Source organism: Haliotis rufescens, unplaced genomic scaffold (assembly GCF_023055435.1).
Source record: "Haliotis rufescens isolate VD_foot unplaced genomic scaffold, xgHalRufe1.0.p SCAF_12, whole genome shotgun sequence".
In the NCBI taxonomy this organism is placed as follows: domain Eukaryota; kingdom Metazoa; phylum Mollusca; class Gastropoda; order Lepetellida; family Haliotidae; genus Haliotis; species Haliotis rufescens.
The window spans coordinates 30,706,511-30,728,714 of NW_025963802.1; the positions used below are offsets into that span (position 1 = coordinate 30,706,511).

Here is a 22,204-nt window from a genome sequence, read left to right on the forward strand (position 1 = left end):
GCGCACCTGTTCCGCCAGGGGTCAACAGAGATGCGAGTGGTTGATGATAATCGGAAGCGGGGAATTTGGTTTTTAAATTCTTAGTGTTGCTAGGCAAAATGGATACATTTTCGACGAAACGTAAGCGGGATGACCAATTTCAGTCCGCTGACGATCTGGAACTTAGTTTTACTGTCCAGGGGTGTGGTCTGATCTCGAAAAGACGACGCAGAACCATACACGGGACTGCGATTAAACGTCTACAACAGGTGAGTAGTGCTTGAAAATTCAAACGAATAAACATGTTGCTAGCTTTAAAACACTGAAAGGAAGCTGAATAATCTGTGTAAGTGGTTCCACCCCACGGTGTTTCGTGAAAGATCCAACGGTGTTTTAGTTCTAAAGTTTTTTTTCGAATAAATGCATGGGTTATAATAATCACCATCAGTCACGAGTGGTTAATTTTGTCTTTTGTTTATTTTGCAGACGAAGGACAACGATCGTTCGAAATTGAATACATTAAACACCAGTCGACCTCCATCAGGTCCTTCCAAGAACAATACCATGTTGAAGGAAGACAAAGATACGCTTAAAGGTACCAAAGGCAGTATAAACATATAGATCTATATGGTGTTACATGTGTTGGTCTGTGATACTATGAATAAAAAAAGGCACAGATCATTATATGCAGGTCATTAACCGCATACATTTCAAAATAAAAACAACCTGTTTGTTGTGAAAAATTCTTTGATAAAGATGTAATAAATACCAGTTATTCTGTTTTACATATCATGTTAGTGTATCATCATGATCATGGTGTATTAGACATAATTTTAGAAACATGATATAGACATCTGTGAATGAACCTGTGAATTAAGATCTGGGTTAGAATAGGTCTTCATCAATGCATGCTTGCCGTATGAACATGATGAAGTGACTGTTTGTCGTAAGAGGCAACAAATCATGCTAATGAGAACTGGTGGTCAGGCTCGCTTACTTGTTTGATGTATGTCATCTTATCCCATTTGCGTAGATCAATGCTCATGATGTCAGTCACTGGATTGTCTGGTGCAGACTTATTTATAGACCTCCTTCATTAAGCTGGAATATTGCTGAGTGCGGTGTTAAACAACAAACAAACATCTATTAAAGGTTGTTTGTGTATGTGCTCATATTTAAGAAACCTGTATTTATTTAGTTATGTTACTATATTTGAACTTAAATTAGTAGTGACTGTTTGTTATTTTGTGTTTGCCCTAGCCTTCCAAATTTTGGAGACATCTTGATCCCTTATCTTAACTAAAAAGGGGCCATAGGTGTGTTTGAAGTGAGTGTGATTATAAATGATAGCTTGAAAGCAAACAGAATTGTTGTGTACTACAAGTGGTGTCTAAGCCCTACTTTATGTATTATCGTCTATTTGTTTATTTGAACAGGTAATCTGTTAGTTTTGTGTGATAATGTTGTGACAATAATTAACAAAGATAACTGTTTTAACCATGTTAACGCTGCATTCAGCAATATTCTAGCTAGTTCAATATGATGGCAGGCTGTAAACAATCAACTCATCAACCCAGTCACCAAGCCTAACCACCTGTTCCATAAAGTCGACTCTTACATCTAGCATTAGTTGCTAGGGACCAATTCTAACCTGAAATCACCATGGGTTCCCAATTTTGTCACATGATTGACAATAACAAGTGACTAGTCTGTTTCGGAAAATTTAAACTTAATTTCATCACAGTAGTTTATGTAAGATATTATTGATGACACAATTTTCATTTCGTTAATATTTCTTCACATCGACGATAATTCCAATTATCAATCTAGACAGGCAAGGCATTCTACTCCTTTGTCTGCCAATTTTTGTCTGGAAATCATTTCCCACTATCATCTACATAACCTTTTAACAAAAGTGTAACTTTTTCAATGCATATGCTGATGGGCATGAATATAAATAAAGAGCACATCGAGCTTGTCAAATGTTCTGTATTTTCAATTGTTTTAGAAATTCTTTTTTTTAACCCAAGGGTTGACTTATAATAGACATGTTAGTATATGTAATACAAGTTTCCTGCATGGGTATTTCAGGAGAGAACAGGTACCCAGTACTCCATGCTAGTCAAACAAGCCTCTCAGCAGTTGTTTTTAATAGAATATTTGTGATTGTGTTTCATCATGCCTGGACATTATTGGTGATTGCTCATGTTGTCAATCACTGGTTTGCAGGCTTCATTGTTGTCACACGCATCACCCTCTATATCTACAGGGTCACATTTCGGTGATCCTACACTAACCCCTGGGACTGGCGCATGGCCACCATGTTCGTTGTATCCCCAACCCTACTTTAGGCTGGTTTGCATTGTGATTGGTCGGTTAGAATGAGTAGCGGAGAAAATCAAAGTGGCTAATGAAAATCAATATTAAAACAAATATTTGAGATGACGAGAACCATGGAATGGATCCAGGGGTTAGTGGGAGCCCAAGAGATATAAACGATGCACACAAGTTTACTGAAAACTTTCCAAGTAAGATAGGTGCTCGGTTTGATCATGGAGAAATTTAGATAAGTCCAAGAACTTTGAATGTACATATGTTCTACTTGACAGGCACTTTCAAGCGCCGCATGTCAACTAACCTGGTAAAACACAGATTAAAGAACAGACAAGACTACTCCATAGACAGGAACAACTTCAACGTCCTTCGCTCCATCGGAAAGAACCAGAAGAACATCACCAAGACTGTAGTTAAGGCTAAGAGGGTAAGTGTTAAATAATCCTTAACTAATGAAACACTTCGATTACTGGTTGTTTGTTTGTTGTTGATAATCGATGTACTTACAACAAAAGCAAAAGGTGGGGGTAGGGTATATTATAACACATCAGCATCAGTGGGTGTGTCCAGCAGAACAAATACAGTCAAGGTAAAAACAGGGTGCAATTGTAGGATAAACAGTGGTAAAATTAACCTGAAATGTTTACTAGACACACCAACAATCTGATTCAGGCTAGCTGGCTAGTAGGACAGGAACATGTCATTGGCAGGACATGGATTTTAACAGTTAGACATACTGATATAATCACACTGCTGCCAATACAAATTAGATAACAGCAGCTGGGTCATTATGACCATTGACAGCTATGAGATTATTTAAAAAGATATATAGACATATAGATTGCTGATTTGTGTACGGGCGATTAGGTGTCTCACTCTCAGAGTGTGGGTTCGAATCCCAGATGGGACCTAAACCCCCAAAAGTACTGGAATTTATACTCGACTTAGAAAGTGTAATCCCAAATATAATGTTTGTTAAGTAGATATATTTAACTAACTGAACATGCTGAACCGGGGGAAAATATACCATATTAATATGTACTCCCTGCTAGAACGTAGCGCCTGTCAGTTACCAGTAAGTGTGAATTTGAAGTTTCTATCCCTGATGAGCATGACTACAGGGAAATTCCTTTGGGTATGTTTTAGCAGGCACAGCGCTGGAGTTTTATGACATTCACAGGAGACACTGAACCATTTAATGGTGGATGGAAAGTATCCCCACTCAAGTTCTTGTCCTGCTTGTGATGACCAGGCAGTTTGACCTTACATAATGACACAGGCCCTCCTTCTGAGGGAACACACACATGGTACTAGACAAACATCTCGTCTCTGTAATGAATATTTTTTACAGATCAAAAAAGTTGTTAAATAAAATATAATAAAAAAGACTCTCCAGCCTGAAACTGCAGTAAACTAGACTTGCATTGGCTGTATTGGATATATTTGTTTCAGGGTCTGTATGACAGGCTAACATGGTACAGCAGGCTCAACATAATACATGGTTTTATTACATGACCTGTACGTTTACCATATGATTACTAAGAAATGTTAATCTGCACACAGTGTACCCATTGTGTAGCCCTTGTTCAATAACAGGATCAGTGTGTCCTGTTAACAAGAGAGTTGATGCTATGTTCTATAAGTAATGTTGTTTCCATAAGCATGAACAACAAAAGCAACCAGGGTGTCTGACACTAATCTGACCTACGACACATTTCATGGTATTGTTAATCCTTTGCCTGTCAGCATCATCCCATTGCTGCCATATGGAAAACATCTTCAGCTTCTATCACTTTGAACTTGCCTCCCACGTTGACCTGTTCAAAACATCATTAGACCCGTGAAGATCTGGGATAGAATAGGTCTTCAGCAACCCATGCTTGCCGCAACAGGCGACTATGCTTGTCGTAAGAGTCGACTAACAGGATCAAGTGGTCAGGCTTGCTGTCTTGGTTGATGCATGTCATCAATTCCAATTGCATGGATCGATGCTCATGGTATCAATCACTGGATTGTCTGGGCCGGACTCGATTATTTACAGACCACTCTCATATAGTTGGAATATTGCTGAGTGAGACGTTAAACAACAAACCAAACCAAAATCAAAGCATCATTAAATCTCACCAGACTCACTCATGCTCTAGGGGCAGGGGTGGTTCAGTCGTCTAGGTTACACGAAACCAAATGTTTTCCCATAGAATTTTATAGTAATGTTATCTCGTTTTAAATAAATAGGCATTCACCAGCTATTACATTCACATGCCTGCACAGTCTGGCCTCAACATGCTCAAAGCAGCAATAAAAACAAAATAAATGGCTAGCTTAGCTGTTCCTTTTCCGAGTAGGAAGCTAAACACACCACCTCTTGTTCCGCACCAAATGTAGCTTGTAAATATCTGAGGTCACGTTCAGCATAAGTCATCATCATGATCATGTTGAAAGAGACAGCACTAAATATAGAAAAGATATATGCCAGTTTTCATTACTGAAAGGTTTAAAATACAAAAAAATCTTACACAATATCTTCCAGTCATAACTGCCAGTTGTCTCAATCTGCAGTGAAAGTTCCCCCACGAAAGGGACTGGGGGAACTACTGATTCTGATTTAGAGTGGTAGAACCTCTTAGGCACTGCAATTTGGTTTGCAGAGTTGCTTCAGTTGTGCATGTTATGCCTTCCACAATCTTTTCATCATGGGTTTGAATTCCAGATTCGTCCTGATTACGTTTCTGGTTTTTCAGCACCATACCCAAAGTGGTGCTGGCTAGCAACCAGTTATCGCTGTCGACCAATTATCGCCAGCTCCCCCTTATAGCACACAAGTGATTGCTTCTCATTTTACTTTTGCTCGGTTTCATTAGAAGAGAGAAATGTTTATCCAAAAATAATGAACAAAACCGACTCTTGTGAAGAAATATTAAAAAACAAACCTTATAATCACCTTGCTCAAATACAACTTTAGAAGTGACACATGGGAGGTGTCACGTGACTATTTCTTGCTTAAACAAAAATCCAACAACAAGATGATGCACATTTAGTTCTGTTATACTTAGAGCTTACTATCTGTCTGACATTTCTTCGCCAAATTATTATTCTAAAACCTAATTGAGCTATTTTTCCAAAAATGCATAATCCTGTATGTATCACAAAAGTCATAGTTCATAGCATTGAGTATAAACATGTGTAAATCAGATTGGGGAATATTGGTGTACATCAGTTTGCAGACAACAAATTGATAAAAGCATTTTCTATTAATTGTAATAAATATAAAAATAGAGTGTGATACCAGAGAAACTAGAAAATGTAATTTGTATAACTGAAGCGGTGCACATGATCATGTGGCACATGCTGTTTAGATGATGGCAAAAACTGGTACAGTTGGTTGACGAGAAATTTCTATGTCCACTGTCTTGATTCCCTGTTGTCATTTTATAACAGAAATTTACTGATTTTTTTTTTATGGACAGAAATATGTGCATTTGCTTTTAGTTTCACACAAATCAAAGTTGTTTGCACAGTTAACTTTGTACACCGAATATTTAAGAAATAACATGAAAAAAATGGTGATAACTGGTCAGTGACCAGAAAATGCCTGAGGCCTGCATCATTCTGGCTTTCTTCCCACATCAAGCTGACGTCCTGTGATATGACTGATGTACTGTTCAAAGCAGGGTTAAACCAAACTCACCTCACTCACTCACTTATCAAATACTGATATTGGAGTTATCAGTATACCATACCGAATGGTTGAACACAGTCACTAGTTCTGTGTTCACATGGATTTGTGTATTACCATATTCGACGTAATAAGCGCCCACAACGATATTTACTAGTATTTTGGCTAGTGAACAATCCCATTTAGCACCCCTTCTGATTGATCAATGTACACAAGACTTATTTATTCGTGTATAATACGCACTCATGTGTTATATCACCCTTGATTATGGGCAATTAATTTTTTGAAAAATATATCTGTTTATGGTATATCCAAATTTGACTTGAAAAGCTTCTAATGAAATGACTATATTGACAACCACCAAACAAAGGCTAAAATTATGTTTTATGATAATGTTGCAATCTGCACAATCACATGTGCACCTATTGATTTGTCAGTCAAGTATTTTACATAAAATTGTTACATTGTACATGTTGTATGATGGATCGGTAACCATGGTAAATACTTTTACCACAAGAGATAGTTTTGGTTTGTACACAGGACCTTTTGTCTTTCAGCGCTTTTTATAACGTGCATTATGGCGTGTAAGGTGTCTTGATTTTACCTGATAGCTGAATAAGTGTTGGCTCATCAAACTGTTTCTTGTTTAGCCTATAATCATGACCATGAGGATAAAGCTGTGTATCAACAAACGTGCACATCAGTCTCAAATCATGTGTGGGTACTATATCATGTACACATACCTTTAAATTATCCATGTATGTTTCAAGTAGTGTTGAGTCATGTAAATTTACGTTATTAAAGAGTGAAAATAACTTTAGTCAACAGCCAAAGAGCAAACGGGAAATAGCTTTTCCTAACTGGGTAGAGTATTTCATGACCTATTCGAGTATAAGGGATAAAATTTAATCTGTGTGTCCGACACGTCCTAATTTGTTGAGAACAAAAATACTGAAAATACTGTTTGGCTCGTCCTGCACCATGACTGTGGAATTTATATTTTTTAGGTATTTTTTTTTTACTAAAAGTTAAGTCTAGATAAAGAGGAGAAGAGGAAAGGTTCTTTCAAAAAAATATTTTTATTATTTTAAAGACATGTTTTCGTTCTAAGTGTTAGTCTACTGTTTAGCCATCTCAATTATATGATCAGTCACCAGCTGGCCCCTTGAGAATATATATATCTATGATGTTAATATATTAACTGTGATTATCCTTTTTTATATTTGATGTAAAATGTTATTATCGCATGGTCAACTCATAAAATGTTCTGTGTTTATGAAATCACCCTGTTATTCATACAATGTCACACATTGTGTATCACCAGAGATGTAAGCATCTGTTTACTGTCATCAGTGATGGCATGATAGTTTCTCATTTGAATTCCATTTTGATGAGTGATGGAGAAATTAAATGGTTTCTTCTGTGACTGTTTCCAATACACACGATATATAATACAATCTGGTACACAAGGCTGTAGACTTGCACAAGTCTCTTAGGCAAAATATTATTAGCTTAAATCATAATTTTGAGATTATGTGAAAAAGAACAAGTTGTCCCTATAAAAGACTGACATCTTAACATGCTTAATACTATTCGTACATCTAGACTTGCCTAATATAAGGATAGAATTACAATACACCCTTGGACTCATTCAGTACAGCCTTGGAGCAAGGCTAACAAGGCCTGTATAGCATGTGGTATAGTAATACATATACATGTACTTGTATTGCAATATACATGATGAATGGTGTACTCCCACTTCAGAATCTGTGACAAGGACTTACTGATATCAGTATCATAACTAGTCAGTAAGTGAGGATATCTCATGTCATAGGTTGACATAAAACTGGTTTGCGCATTCAAGTTGTGGCTCACTAAATAGTAAAAAGTCTCCCTGAGGGCTGTGTATAAAGAAATAATGTTTAAATGGGACATTTGGAAGATATTCACTGTAAGTAATGATAAATGTCCACTTTCTGCTTAACTGAATAACAGTCAGGTTGCCCTAATTTATCATCAAATGAAGTGAAATACATTGCAGATAAGTTCCACATGCAATTTACCGAAAGTAGTGTAAACAATATTTAATTAAAGTTTCAAAAATATTAATGAATTGGGTTGAAAACATCAAGCCAGATCAATACTCTGAACATTCTTTTTAACCAGCGTAGGGGCGGTCGGGTAGCCTAGTGGTTAAAGCATTCGCTCGTCATGCCTGGTTCGATTCCCGACATGGGTACAATGTGTGAAGTCCATTTCTGGTGTCCCCCGCCATGATATTGCTTGAATATTGCTAAAAGCGGCGTAAAACCACACTCACTCACTATAACCAGCGTAACAGTAGGGATAAAGTGTGTACTTCAGTACGGATTCGTTGACCTCCAAGTTGAAATGATCCACTTACCTTCCTCAATTTAAATTCACTTGTCCAAGCTGTGGGCAGTAGGATTTTTGAACCCCTGACCTGTGTCATTTTAAATAAACTTCCCCTCTATAGTAAGTTGACAACTTGACTAAAATACTGTCCAACACAATTCCACTTTAAAAAGATATTAACAAGGAACAAAATCAATTTGCAAGGGTATCACTCTTTTGTGAATCAAATCATTCATAGACATCGTTAGATTCCAAGTTTTGCAGTTTTGGGAATGATGGAATGGTATGACCTTCCCTTCAGCTGTTCCCCCCTCTCTTCAGTACATACTCCTTTTCTTATATATTATCTCATATCAGTGGCCAGGAATCGGCCTAACCTTGAACATAGAAGAAGCAGCATGGCCTAGCCAGGCTGGAAACTGGCAAAGAGATATAAGATAAGAAATATTTATCATGGTGTACACTGAGGGGGAAAAATCCAGAAAAAAACCTTCTGTTTGAAATTCATGGAGGATCAGTGATAAAAAGATTTCCTGTGTAGAAGCAGATTGACAGTAAACATATTAAATGTTGTATGTGTACATGTAGTTAATATGTACTTTTCATGAATCAGTTCAGTACTTGATCACAATTCTTTTTCAATCATTTTTTTAAACAATTAAGATTGAGGAATATTTAGTCTGCTTTGTCTTCCTAGATAATAAATCTATGAAGGAGAGTTTTCTACAAGGGGAAGACCTGGCTTGAATAGGTAAACTGTATGGCCTTGTGGTGGATGACATGTCCCAACTATGCTTGGGAATTGTTTGTCCTAACCCAAATTACTTTTGTGTCAAGTGTCCCTGAAGTGCCAAATCCCTGTTACACCAAGATTCCCTATAGTGCCCAGATTCCCTATAGTGCAAAGTTTCCCTTTCAAAATTTGTCCTGTAATTGCAAGTTTCCTTATAATGTCAACTTGCCCTGTGGTACCAAGTTTCCCTGTAATGTCAACTTGCCCTGTGTTGCCAAGTTTCCCTGTAATGTCAACTTGCCCTGTGTTGCCAAGTTTCCTTGTAATGTCAACTTGCCCTGTGTTGCCAAGTTTCCCTGTAACAGGGGTTACCTCAGCCTTACATCTAGTCTCTGTTAAATTATCTTAATAAAAATATGATAAAAAGGAGGAAATGAGAAATGGATGGTGTGAAGTTTGCTTGTATTTATTAAAATAATAGAAATGTCAGTTCCTGGTGTGTATATGATCAGCTGATGATGTGGATCCAACAATTCAACAAGTTTTAATTTTTAAAACAGATGTAATTTACATCCTGTTTCCACAGTATGTATTATCTTTGTTCAATTTAAATTTATATGTGTTTGGGATGCCATACTTTGCAACTGGCAAAACTCTGCTTTCCTCAAAACATCGCATCAGTCAGACAATCACTTGTCTTTGTCATTTACATCGTTTGTGGTTATAAGAATTTTGTATTGTATGTATACTGTCACATTGTATTAAGGGATGGTTGTTATCTATTAAACATCATGCACTAAGGTCTGTATTTCTTCTTGAACAACTAACATCTCACACTTAGTGTACAGCATATCATAACTCATCAATGAGTATCTCATGCTTCAGCATCTCTGGTACGTTTCAGCATCTCTGTTCAGATTAACGCATATCTAATGCTTCAGCATCTCTGCTCAGACTGATGTTGGGCATGGGTGGCCCAGTCGTCTAAGGCGCCACGATTTGCTGTGCAGAGTTGTGTCCCTTGGGCACGCCAGAAACCTATGATTGTGGGTTCGAATCCCGGTGGGCCCTGATTATGTTTCTAGGTTTGTCAGCACCATTCACCGGAGTGGTAAACGTCTGAGGCTTCAGCATCTCTGCTCACATGTGTATCCAATGCTTCAGCATCTCTGCTCAGATTGATGTTTATCCCATGCTTCAGCATCTCTTCTCAGATTTATGTGTATCCCATTCTTCAGCATCTCTGCTCAGATTGATGCGTATCCCATGCTTCAGCATCTGTTTAGATTGATGTGTATCCCTCACTTCAGCATCTCTGCTCAGATTGATGTGTATCCAATGCTTCAGCATCTCTGCTCAGATTGATGTTTATCCCATGCTTCAGCACCTCTGCTCAGATTGATGCGTATCCCATGCTTCAGCATCTGTTTAGATTGATGTGTATCCCTCACTTCAGCATCTCTGCTCAGATTGATGAGTATCCAATGCTTCAGCATCTCTGCTCAGATTGATGCGTATCCCATGCTTCAGCATCTCTGTTCAGATTGATGAGTATCCCATGCTTCAGCATCTCTGCTCAGATTGATGTTTATCCAATGCTTCAGCATCTCTGCTCAGATTGATGTTTATCCCATGCTTCAGCACCTCTGCTCAGATTGATGCGTATCCAATGCTTCAGCACCTCTGCTCAGATTGATGTTTATCCAATGCTTCAGCATCTCTGCTCAGATTGATGTTTATCCCATGCTTCAGCACCTCTGCTCAGATTGATGCGTATCCCATGCTTCAGCATCTCTGTTTAGATTGATGCGTATCCCACGCTTCAGCACCCCTGGGTACAAGCTGCAGCATCACTGCTCAGATTGATGAGTATCCCATGCTTCAGCACCCCTGGGTACAAGCTGCAGCATCTCTGCTCAGATTGAAGCGTATCCCACGCTTCAGCACCCCTGGGTACAAGCTGCAGCATCTCTGCTCAGATTGATGCGTATCCCACGCTTCAGCACCCCTGGGTACAAGCTGCAGCATCTCTGCTCAGATTGATGCGTATCCCACGCTTCAGCACCCCTGGGTACAAGCTGCAGCATCTCTGCTCAGATTGATGTGTATCACACGCTTCAGCACCCCTGGGTACAAGCTGCAGCATCTCTGCTCAGATTGATGAGTATCCCATGCTTCAGCACTCCTGAGTACACGCTGCAGCATCTCTGCTCAGATTGAAGCGTATCACATGCTTCAGCACTGGGTACTCACTTCAATGTCTCCAGGACAGCCCCCACTGTTCCCAAAACTGCTTATTGACAAGAGCAGAATGCTCTTGTGTCACAGGCATTGTTGACCCAAGAGATCAGTATAAAAGGGAACATCACTATTCATACAGATGCTCCTCCACAATGCTGGCAGTGCAAATGTTTAGACATGATCTCCCCACCATCTACTGGCTCACATACATGTATGCCTGGGCCACAGGGGACGGGGATTGGAAGGAGTATTCAAACCTATGTACATGATAGGGTGGTGTTTGATAGATTTGCTTTCCTTCAGGGCAGGTTAAATCTATTTTTACCAGGCATTTTCTTCTTTCTGGAATGTGTAATTGTTATTTTTAATTCTTTGTAGCATGTTTCCTTCAAATGTCCAGATGCACAAAATAAATACGACACCTTTGACTGGTCAACATGGTCAGTGATAAAAGTCATTATCACAACATCAGGATGCATCTTCACCATGTGTTCTTGTTTGAGGTATCCATATTTGTAAATGGCATCTTCATATTGAGTGTTTTGTTCTCCGAATACAGTGAGTCAGTTTGATGTAAGACATTTTCTTAGTTTCCAGAATTTCACCTCTTAATTCTGTCCATAATTATGTCACATTTTGTAAAGAAGTTCCTCTTTACCAGCAGCTAACATCGATGGGTCATTGTGACCCAAGCATTTATGTTTGCATCGATTGTACAGGTTGCGTGTCATTTTTTTATGAAATGAGTAATTGTTCATACAATATTTTTATGTGTTGCAAAAGGACAATTCCACCCAGTTTTATGCCATAAGATGTCACTACTGTTGAACCTTCTGCTGCTGAGAAATATGTTAATATTTAATTACTTATTTTAACTTCATCACATTTGATGGAAACTTTGATAATGGGAATCGTTTATGTTTGATTGTGTTGTATATGTTGGTGCCTGTAAAATAAAATTGCAAATATATTGTGTCCTAACACCATATTGAAGCAATAATTAAGAATTAAGTTATTATTTCTAGATCTATTTTTCTGATCTATTATGGTATATATCAAGTATGTCTCATTAAACAGTGTTATAAATTAGCATGAAAGACAAGGGGTCCTTGTCATAACTGAATAAAAGTTTTAATTGAGGGGTCCCTTGATTCCATACCTCCAAAATACCCGGACCCCTAGTCTGTCTTACAGACCCTGATACAAATATATCAAATGCAGCCCATGCAAGTCTATAATGTTTGGTAAGTCTAGATTTCTGCAGTATCAGGAAGAGAGTCTATGGGCTCCTTTTGATTAATTTTTGATTAAGATAATTTAACAGCTATATTTTTTTCTGTACGATATGTTCATTTCAGAGACTAGATGTTAGTCTACCGGACCCCTTAAACTACCTTTCAATCTAAAATGACACCCTTTTTTTTATTGAGTGAAGTAGAGTTTTATTTGTTTGTAACTTTAGATTAATGAATTAGGAAAAGGCCAATAAAATGTTCCATTTGCTGAGAAAGAAAGATAAGGCTGGGACTGTAGTGAGGTTAATAGTATGTGACAAAGATATCAACCATCTGTCCTGATAAATCCTAAATCTATCTTTATTTCTGATAACCTGTGTAATTCGGACTGAAACTTATCACATTTAGAGCAACTATTGCTCTTTCGGAGGTGAAGAGATTACAAAAACACATGTCAACAATTTAAACCAGTCTAGTGTTACATAAAAAGTACAAAATTGTTTCAAACCAGCTATGGAATAACACTCGTATCATGTAGGGATAATTACCATAGCACAGTCAAACAAAGGTCAGTTGTCACTTGAATCATGCATCGTCATAGTTACCAGAATATTCGAAAATGTATGAGCTTTAAAACAGATGGGAGTTTGAATTAACCCTCACACATGTTCCTAAGGGTCTGTGACACAGTTTGCATGGCCTCAGCTGGCTGCAATAGGATATGTGTAGTAAATTGGTGAAATCTCCAGCAAGCCTGGCTCTCAGCCTGTCCCGCTAGTCAGTCGCCACGGTGATGCTTGATGCAGAGGCTGAATAGACAGAAGGAACAAAGAGCGAGAGAGCGTAGTACAGAAGTACACAGTGGAAGAAGTGAAGTGTACTGGTCACTTCTTATCTGATGCTAACGGATAACATTTATTGTGTCACTTCTTGGATTGTTTACCATGATGTCTGTGACTAAAGGATGGTACGCCTTGGTGAGTTTGACATACTTGTTTTTAAATCAGGGTACTGCTGTTGCTTGTTTGACATTTAGCTATGGGTGATTAGTCATATAACTGTGCCAGTTGGGTTTGAATTGTGGGACATGTTGTCGTTGTCAGTGCCATGCTATTGTTGAGTTGAGTATGTTAGAGACAAAAGTTATGATTATCACGAGTATAATCATAACACCACAGTCATTTACTTTCATGTTTACGGGGAAAACATTATTTTCATTCTCTCTTCCTTGTTTATCTGTGGAAGCATACCATGTTTACAACATATTGAATGTTTTTGTTTCGACATGTAAATTATATAAGTTGATAAATTGACATGGAATTCAGAATGTGGAAAGTGGAAACTTTAAAGTTATTTTCAGTTTGTTGCATTGTTTTCTCCAGCTAGATATTTTGTCAACAAATTGGCATGTTATGTTAAAGATTTATCACCTCAGTGAAGACTGCCTGACGTGGCAGTTTAGACATTTTTAGCTACCAGTGGCTACTGTACACTAGTTAAAGATTTGCTATATCATATGGAATGAGTTCATGTTTTTTAACTATTTTGTTCTCACAGGTCATTATGTGTTCATTTCAAATACAAAACAGCATTGAACTTAACGTTATTTTGTAGACATGGTTCCTGTCTCACTGCAACATTTCACAGTTCCAACCTACCCTACTGGCACAGGTTTACAATTGGCCATTTTCAAACCAGACTGTTTGCCCATAATGTAAACATGGTACCATGTGGAGCTCCCAGCTGCTTCACAGCACACTGGAGGGGTTTCCTTTATTCTGTAGTCTTCTGAGACGTCATTGACATTTCACTGTATTCCCATAGAAATGTGTAGGATATATATGTGCTGTTGTGACAGCCGGAGTTGACGGGAGAAATCTGCATCCTGGCCGTCAATATTTCAGAGTTTGTGGAACAGTTGGCAGCAAGACAAGGATTTCGTTTCTTTGAACCTTAATTGACTTTCAGTGCATATTATTGTCCATGTGACATGGTCCCAACTGTCACAGCTTGTAATGAATTTAACAGTCCGTTGTCCAGTTGCAAGGAATTCAGGATCGATGACATTGTAGATAAATGATGCGGTAATTTCTAGGAACTACATTCTTTGACACTTAATAACACCAAATACAATATGATTCAATGTGAACATAAAATAGATATGATATTATTCCATATTATTATTATATAATATGTATTATTCCATATATATGTTATTCCATAAGGGACAGATGCAGTGTATGTTACACAAACACATGAAAATGTACACATAAAGGACGAGTGGACATGATCAACTTCTCGGTTGTGATGTGATGATGGTTGTAGTCACAGCCAGTATATTAGCAGTGAGGCCATGTGTACCAGTGTCCTGTTACTGAACAGTAGCTAGAGAAGGGGGTGAGGTCAGTGGGAGGGGCTCGGAGGAGGAAGGAAGAGCTTTGTTCATCTGCTTTGTCTACACACAGGCTACATGCACCAGGGGGAGGAGACGGAACAGCTCTGGAGCTTGTTGTGCCTGAAGGCATGGGGTTAGCCTTTTACTAGTCTCCAGTGCACTTGGCCTTGTACTAAGCTACCATGAAATTGGTTATCCCAGAGTTGCTGTCGTGTTTGCTTTGTTTGGTGTTATAATAGAAACAGTTAACAAAGTCTTTGATTAGCATTTAGAAGTCGGAACACGAACATGATAAGGATATGGAACATTTCAGGGAGTTTTAGTTTTGTTTCATTTTGTTTACCATGTCTAGTTCTCTGTGACTTATAAGATTGTTTACAACAAGTGCAGTATAACTGTTTTCTGAGAGGGTACCCCTCATTAAGATCAGATGGACTGTACACATGGTATTTTAGATACATACTTGAAAAGTGGATATTCTGTTCGGAAAAACAGACATGGTAAGCCAAGGAGGACCCTACATGCCAAACCCGCTGCTGCAAACGTCAGACCAGCATGTTGCGTTGTTAACATAATGCTGACAGTAGCATTGCCTCTGGAGGCTGTTTTTTAACCGTGAATGACTTCTGCAGATCTACAGAATTCCACAGATTGGGAAGCTATGTTTGTTATTTCTACGAATTGTTGAAGTCTGAGGAGATATTCAGCTGAAACATGCTTGTCATAAAACCTCTCCAAGCCTTACAAGTACAATAGATGAAATGTAGAAAAACACTACAGTCTGTCTTAATTAAACTCTGCAGTACAATAGCACTACAGATCAATTACTGTAGGCTAGAACACAGAACCTCTCCTTAACAGCTGTCAACACAAGGGGGGATAGAGTCTGGCACGCTCCAAGGTTTACAGCCTGGACTTTGTACAGTGCAGTGATGGACATGGTTCAATGACAACTGGGCATCCGAGTGCAGCAGGAGACACGGAGACTCCACACATTTGTCTGCCCCCACCCTCTCCCCACTCACCATTCTCCCACCCAAACTGATATAATTTCAAGTGAGGGTCCGACCTGCCGTGCCTAAATACAGGATTGCTATTGATCTGGTTGAAGACAATAATTGGCCATTTAATTCCATCCGATTCCGGTTTCTTTGTTTGCTAACTCGGATGGCTTGACAACGCTCACACAGAATAAATTTGAAAGAACTTGATCCTAAGTCTTGAAAAGATTTGGTATTTGTTTTCTTGATTGGATTAGTTAGGTTTTGGGGGGGGCCTAATCATGAGAATTGTCATGCAAATAAGTGTTTCATGTAAAGCACTTTAAGTATTGTTTAATTTTTATTACATTTGATTGACCAGTTGTTGTAATTGAAACAGCTGTCTAATATAATTCAGTAACATAGACTGTCAATTGTCAATTTAAAGGTTTGGAAAGTCTTTTGTCACTTTTATTCAATGGATCACAGTTTCTTTGTCATAATGTGAAGAACAGTTGTGTCGCCTGGTTGTTTACGTGTTGTCTGTCAGATTGGCTGGTTTCGATTTCCCAAATGGATACAGTGTGTGAGGCCCATCTTCAGTGTGAACTGTCATTATATAGCTGGCATATCGCCTTAAATGGTGTAAAACTAAAATCACTCGACTATTTGCCATACCAGCTATTATGGTAGCTGTCTGACAGATAAAGCATTGCAATGGTGACTCAGATATGTCTTGATACATCGTACACATTTCTTATTATTTCATCTTAATTACAATAATGCTAGAATAACTATTTATTAATTATCAAAGTCTTAATTACCATGACATTGATGATCGACTTGATCATAATGATGTTTTAATTTGGCTTTGACAGTGTTCAAAATTAACCTCGAAGCTCAATGGGTCATTGTCACAAATGATATGTGAAAAATCAGAGATTTAGGCCAGGTTGGGGGTCCCTAGAATCAAATACTGTAGCGGCAGACGTCAAGAACCCAGGTGACTATTGTGATTTGAATAAGATGTGATACTATAAATACCCAACTGATGCATTAATATCATTTAATTCAAAATGAATGTGTCCCACCTATAGAATTATGGCAATTATATCACACCCCTTGTAATCCGGTGCTCCAAGGGAGAACCCTGATATGGCCCTGGCTCCCTACAGTGTGATATGATGCCTAGCCTGTTGGGGAGTCTTTGATGTGTCCTTAAATTAAGACCCACAACTGAGACATAGCCTATAATTACTGCTGACAAGTGCATGAAAATATTCTTGTTAAGCGTGATTAATCACTTTTATGACATTTGTGAAAAATTATACTGACGGTTAAGTTTTGTTTCCATGGAAACTGTTTTGAGATGGCATAGTAATGCTGGTCAGCTTGGCAGGAGGACTAAGTTGCGTGTGATGGTAATTAATTCTGATTAATGACAGCTTGATTTGCCAATTAGTATAAATAGTTCAGAGACACTAATCAATACTGACTAATTACACAAAGATTGATATTTTGAGAGATAACTGCTTTTCATTGTGATTTATGATCAGTGTTGACGTAAGTTCTACTGGAATATCTCTGGATCTAACATGTCGATTCATTGTCTTCATGGAGACATTTAGGAATTCAGCCTTGTCTTACCTGCTTCTTGTTGAATAGCAGCATAGAAAAGAGACCTTACTGTGTGTATATTATCAAAAGTCTTGGACAAATACATTTCTTGTGTTTCAAATGAGTTTGAAAACATGTTTTTTCCATTTGTTAAAGATATTTGATTTGAGGACTAATGCCTCCAAACTCAAATAAACCCTGACAACATGACCAAGAGTTTCAAGAATTAAATTGGTTTGTGTCAACTGTATTTGAGTTAAAGAATACTGTGCTGTGTATAAGAGATTTGTATTGTATTTGTTTATATGATGCTGTGTATAGAGAAACTGATTCCTGTATTCAATACATACCACAATATTTGCTGTCATAAGTTTTTGCTCTGGTAATCCGGCAATGGTCATTGCTCATGCTGTCAGCCAGTAGTTTGCCTGACGATACTGTTACCTTCAGGCTGCCATGGGATATCTTGATTCCTTCTGAGTGTAGCGTCTTCAGCAACCCATGCGTGCCGTCAAAAGGCAACTTGGCTTGTTGTAAGAGGCGAGTAACGGATTCAGGTGGTCAGGCTTGCTGACCTGGTTGATGCATGTCAGCGTATCCAATTGCGTGGAACGATGCTCATGATGTTAATCACTGGACTGTCTGGTGCAGACTTGATTATTTATAGACCATCGTCATACATTGCTGAGTGTGACGTTAAACAACCAACAAACAAACTGAGTGTTGCGTAAAATAACATTCACCTTTGACTTGCTTTTAGATATACAGATCGTTGTTTGTTTACACCAGGGTGACATGTCAGTGCCCATAAGCCCTAAACTTATAATTGCTTAATGTCGAAATTCTGAACTGAGTATCAACTCAGAGCACTAGAAAGATGATAATTCCATAATGAGTTACTTCCTTGTGTCCCTGTCCATGTGTAAACAAAGATCCAGTCATGTACCATTTATATAGCCTTGCTCCCCACCCCCCTCCCCCCATCCCCCAATGCAAATGCCTTGGTTACCCCAATGGACTGACTAGATAAGTCATCTCTCCTCAGATGGCCCCACAACACGGAGACCCATGGCTTGTGGTAGGATCCAAGGGGTGTGATTGAGATTAAGATAATCATCAAATAAGGACACCTTGCATTGTGTTTGTTCCTAAACAAGCCTTACAGAACACGACACACAGATATAACCATAGATTAACATTTAGTCTCTGAAATCTTATATTACACAATATCCTTCTTGACTCTAAAAATATAAAAAAATTCCCTATGCTGATTTCAAGCTAGCTTGAGCTGGCTAGACTTGCTTTTGTATGCATTTCTAGATTATTATTTTTTCATAAAATAAATATATTCCACGGTCATGGTGCAGGACTAATATAACCAATATGCAGAGAAGTACTTATCTGGTTTCATTAGAGTCAAAGTGATAGACCGGTGTGTTGTCCATTTGGGGCCTACCTTTTATTTTATAAAATAAACCCGACATTGTCCTGCTCCCCCCCCCCCCCCCCCCAGAATATCAAATGGTCGGTCCCTTAGAGTCTTTATGCTACCATCAAAAAGAATGTTTGATGAACATGAATATGTTAATGAAGTGCAACTTGAAAATGTAAAATATGGCATTCTTAAGAGCGTATTTAACAGACAATAAAAACTGAATATCAAGGAGCAAGGTTCCTGGAGTTGACAGGGTTAATTGATACATATAAACAAAAGACCCCCTTCCTCCACATAACATGGATAACATCAGCTAGCTACAGATGTTCGAAAGTTGAACATGGTGGGCTTTTAAGTGTTAGCATCCTGTATGATATAAGAGTGTACTTGAATTGTATTGTATTGTTGGATGTAGGTATTCATAATTGACAATGTGTGTAATTGGTCACTTAATAACTGGTGGTTGTTCCATAAACAGGGGGCGGTCGGGTAGCCTAGTGGTTAAAGCGTTCGCTCGTCACGCCGAAGACCCGTGTTCGATTCCCAACAAGGGTACAACATGTACAATGTGTGAAGCCCATTTCTGGTGTCCCCCGCCGTGATATTGCTGGAATATTGCTAAAAGCGGCGTAAAACCATACTCACTCACTCACTCCATAAACAGATATTAGCACTACATCTATCATATGTCTATGTTATACGAAAATCGTTATGTGAAACTGAGCACAGAATTTGGTCCAGGTTCTAAGATTATTGTTGTGATAATTTAATTACTCATTATCATGTTAATAAATATGATACAAATGTTGTCATTGGTAAAGTGCTAACCATATAAGCATTGGCCAAGTTTTTGTATCATTATTTTTGTTGAATACAGGCATGTATGTAGCATGACTTGACGTCAATAAACATTAACAAAAATGACACCAAAATGTGGTTTCCTATCTGGAGATTACTCCAGCAGTGGCACATTTGTGGATATGCCAAATTATCCACTTGCGGTGGAATTCTGCCAAAAATGTAACTAATAGTCTCTGAATTTTCAAGTATTGCATCATATATGCTTCATACCATTCTTTAGATATTTTAATATGATGCATAAACTCTATGAAAACTAGAACTGTGGATATAAAAGATCTGCCCTTTATCATGTTTATGATCATCGGAGTACAGAGCCTGTAGCATGGTCATTACGTGAGACAACCTGTATCTTATCTCCTACTACAGCACTGAGCCTGTAGTGTGGTCATCACGTAAGACACCCTGTATCTTAGCTCCTACTACAGCACTGAGCCTGTAGCATGGTCATTACGTGAGACAACCTGTATCTTATCTCCTACTACAGCACTGAGCCTGTAGTGTGGTCATCACGTAAGACACCCTGTATCTTATCTCCCACTACAGCACTGAGCCTGTAGCATGGTCATTACGTGAGACAACCTGTATCTTATCTCCTACTACAGCACTGAGCCTGTAGTGTGGTCATCACGTAAGACACCCTGTATCTTATCTCCTACTACAGCACTGAGCCTGTAGCGTGGTCATCACGTAAGACACCCTGTATCTTATCTCCTACTACAGCACTGAGCGTGTAGTGTGGTCATCACGTAAGACACCCTGTATCTTATCTCCTACTACAGCACTGAGCGTGTAGTGTGGTCATCACATAAGACACCCTGTATCTTATCTCCTACTACAGAACTGAGCATGTAGTGTGGTCATCACGTAAGACACCCTGTATCTTATCTCCTACTACAGCACTGAGCGTGTAGTGTGGTCATCACGTAAGACACCCTGTATCTTATCTCCCACTACAGCGCTGAGCCTGTAGCGTGGTCATCACGTAAGACACCCTGTATCTTATCTCCTACTACAGCACTGAGCCTGTAGTGTGGTCATCACGTAAGACACCCTGTATCTTATCTCCTACTACAGAACTGAGTGTGTAGTGTGGTCATCACGTAAGACACCCTGTATCTTATCTCCTACTACAGCACTGAGCATTTAGTGTGGTCATCACGTAAGACACCCTGTATCTTATCTCCTACTACAGAACTGAGCCTGTAGCATGGTCATCACGTAAGACACCCTGTATCTTATCTCCTACTACAGAACTGAGCGTGTAGTGTGGTCATCACGTAAGACACCCTGTATCTTATCTCCTACTACAGCACTGAGCCTGTAGCGTGGTCATCACGTAAGACACCCTGTATCTTATCTCCTACTACAGCACTGAGCCTGAAGTGTGGTCATCACGTAAGACACCCTGTATCTTATCTCTTGTTACAGCACTGAGCGTGTAGTGTGGTCATCACGTAAGACACCCTGTATCTTATCTCCTACTACAGCACTGAGCGTGTAGTGTGGTCATCACGTAAGACACCCTGTATCTTATCTCCTACTACAGCACTGAGCCTGTAGTGTGGTCATCACGTAAGACACCCTGTATCTTATCTCCTACTACAGCACTGAGCGTGTAGTGTGGTCATCACGTAAGACACCCTGTATCTTATCTCCTACTACAGCACTGAGCCTGTAGCATGGTCATCACGTAAGATACCCTGTATCTTATCTCCTACTACAGAACTGAGCATGTAGTGTGGTCATCACGTAAGACACCCTGTATCTTATCTCCTACTACAGAACTGAGCGTGTAGTGTGGTCATCACGTAAGACACCCTGTATCTTATCTCCTACTACAGCACTGAGCATGTAGCATGGTCATCACGTAAGACACCCTGTATCTCATCTCCTACTACACAACTGAGCCTGTAGTGTGGTCATCACGTAAGACACCCTGTATCTTATCTCCTACTACAGCACTGAGCCTGTAGCGTGGTCATCACGTAAGACACCCTGTACCTTATCTCTTGTTACAGCACTGAGCATGTAGTGTGGTCATCACGTAAGACACCCTGTATCTTATCTCCTACTACAGCACTGAGCCTGTAGCATGGCCATCACGTAAGACACCCTGTATCTTATCTCCTACTACAGCACTGAGCCTGTAGTGTGGTCATCACGTAAGACACCCTGTATCTTATCTCCCACTACAGCACTGAGCCTGTAGCATGGTCATCACGTAAGACACCCTGTATCTTATCTCCTACTACAGCACTGAGCATGTAGTGTGGTCATCACGTAAGACACCCTGTATCTTATCTCCTACTACAGCACTGAGCGTGTAGTGTGGTCATCACGTA

The 22,204-nt window shown here is 39.0% G+C and overlaps 1 protein-coding gene across 3 annotated transcripts in view; it reads left to right on the plus strand.

The window, feature by feature from the left end:
* The window catches only part of LOC124117093 (rhotekin-2-like), a 105,320-nt gene continuing 83,116 nt past the window's right edge, over positions 1–22,204 (plus strand). The window contains exons 1-3 of one of the 3 annotated variants that reach the window (XM_046478824.2): positions 1–248; positions 466–574; positions 2,589–2,740. In XM_046478824.2, the coding sequence (XP_046334780.1) occupies positions 99–248; positions 466–574; positions 2,589–2,740 (411 nt within the window). In that variant the 5' untranslated portion in view covers positions 1–98. Of the gene's footprint in view, positions 249–465; positions 575–2,588; positions 2,741–13,184; positions 13,552–22,204 lie in introns of those variants that run through there. The other 2 variants (XM_046478814.2, XM_046478854.2) reach the window with 2 other exon arrangements.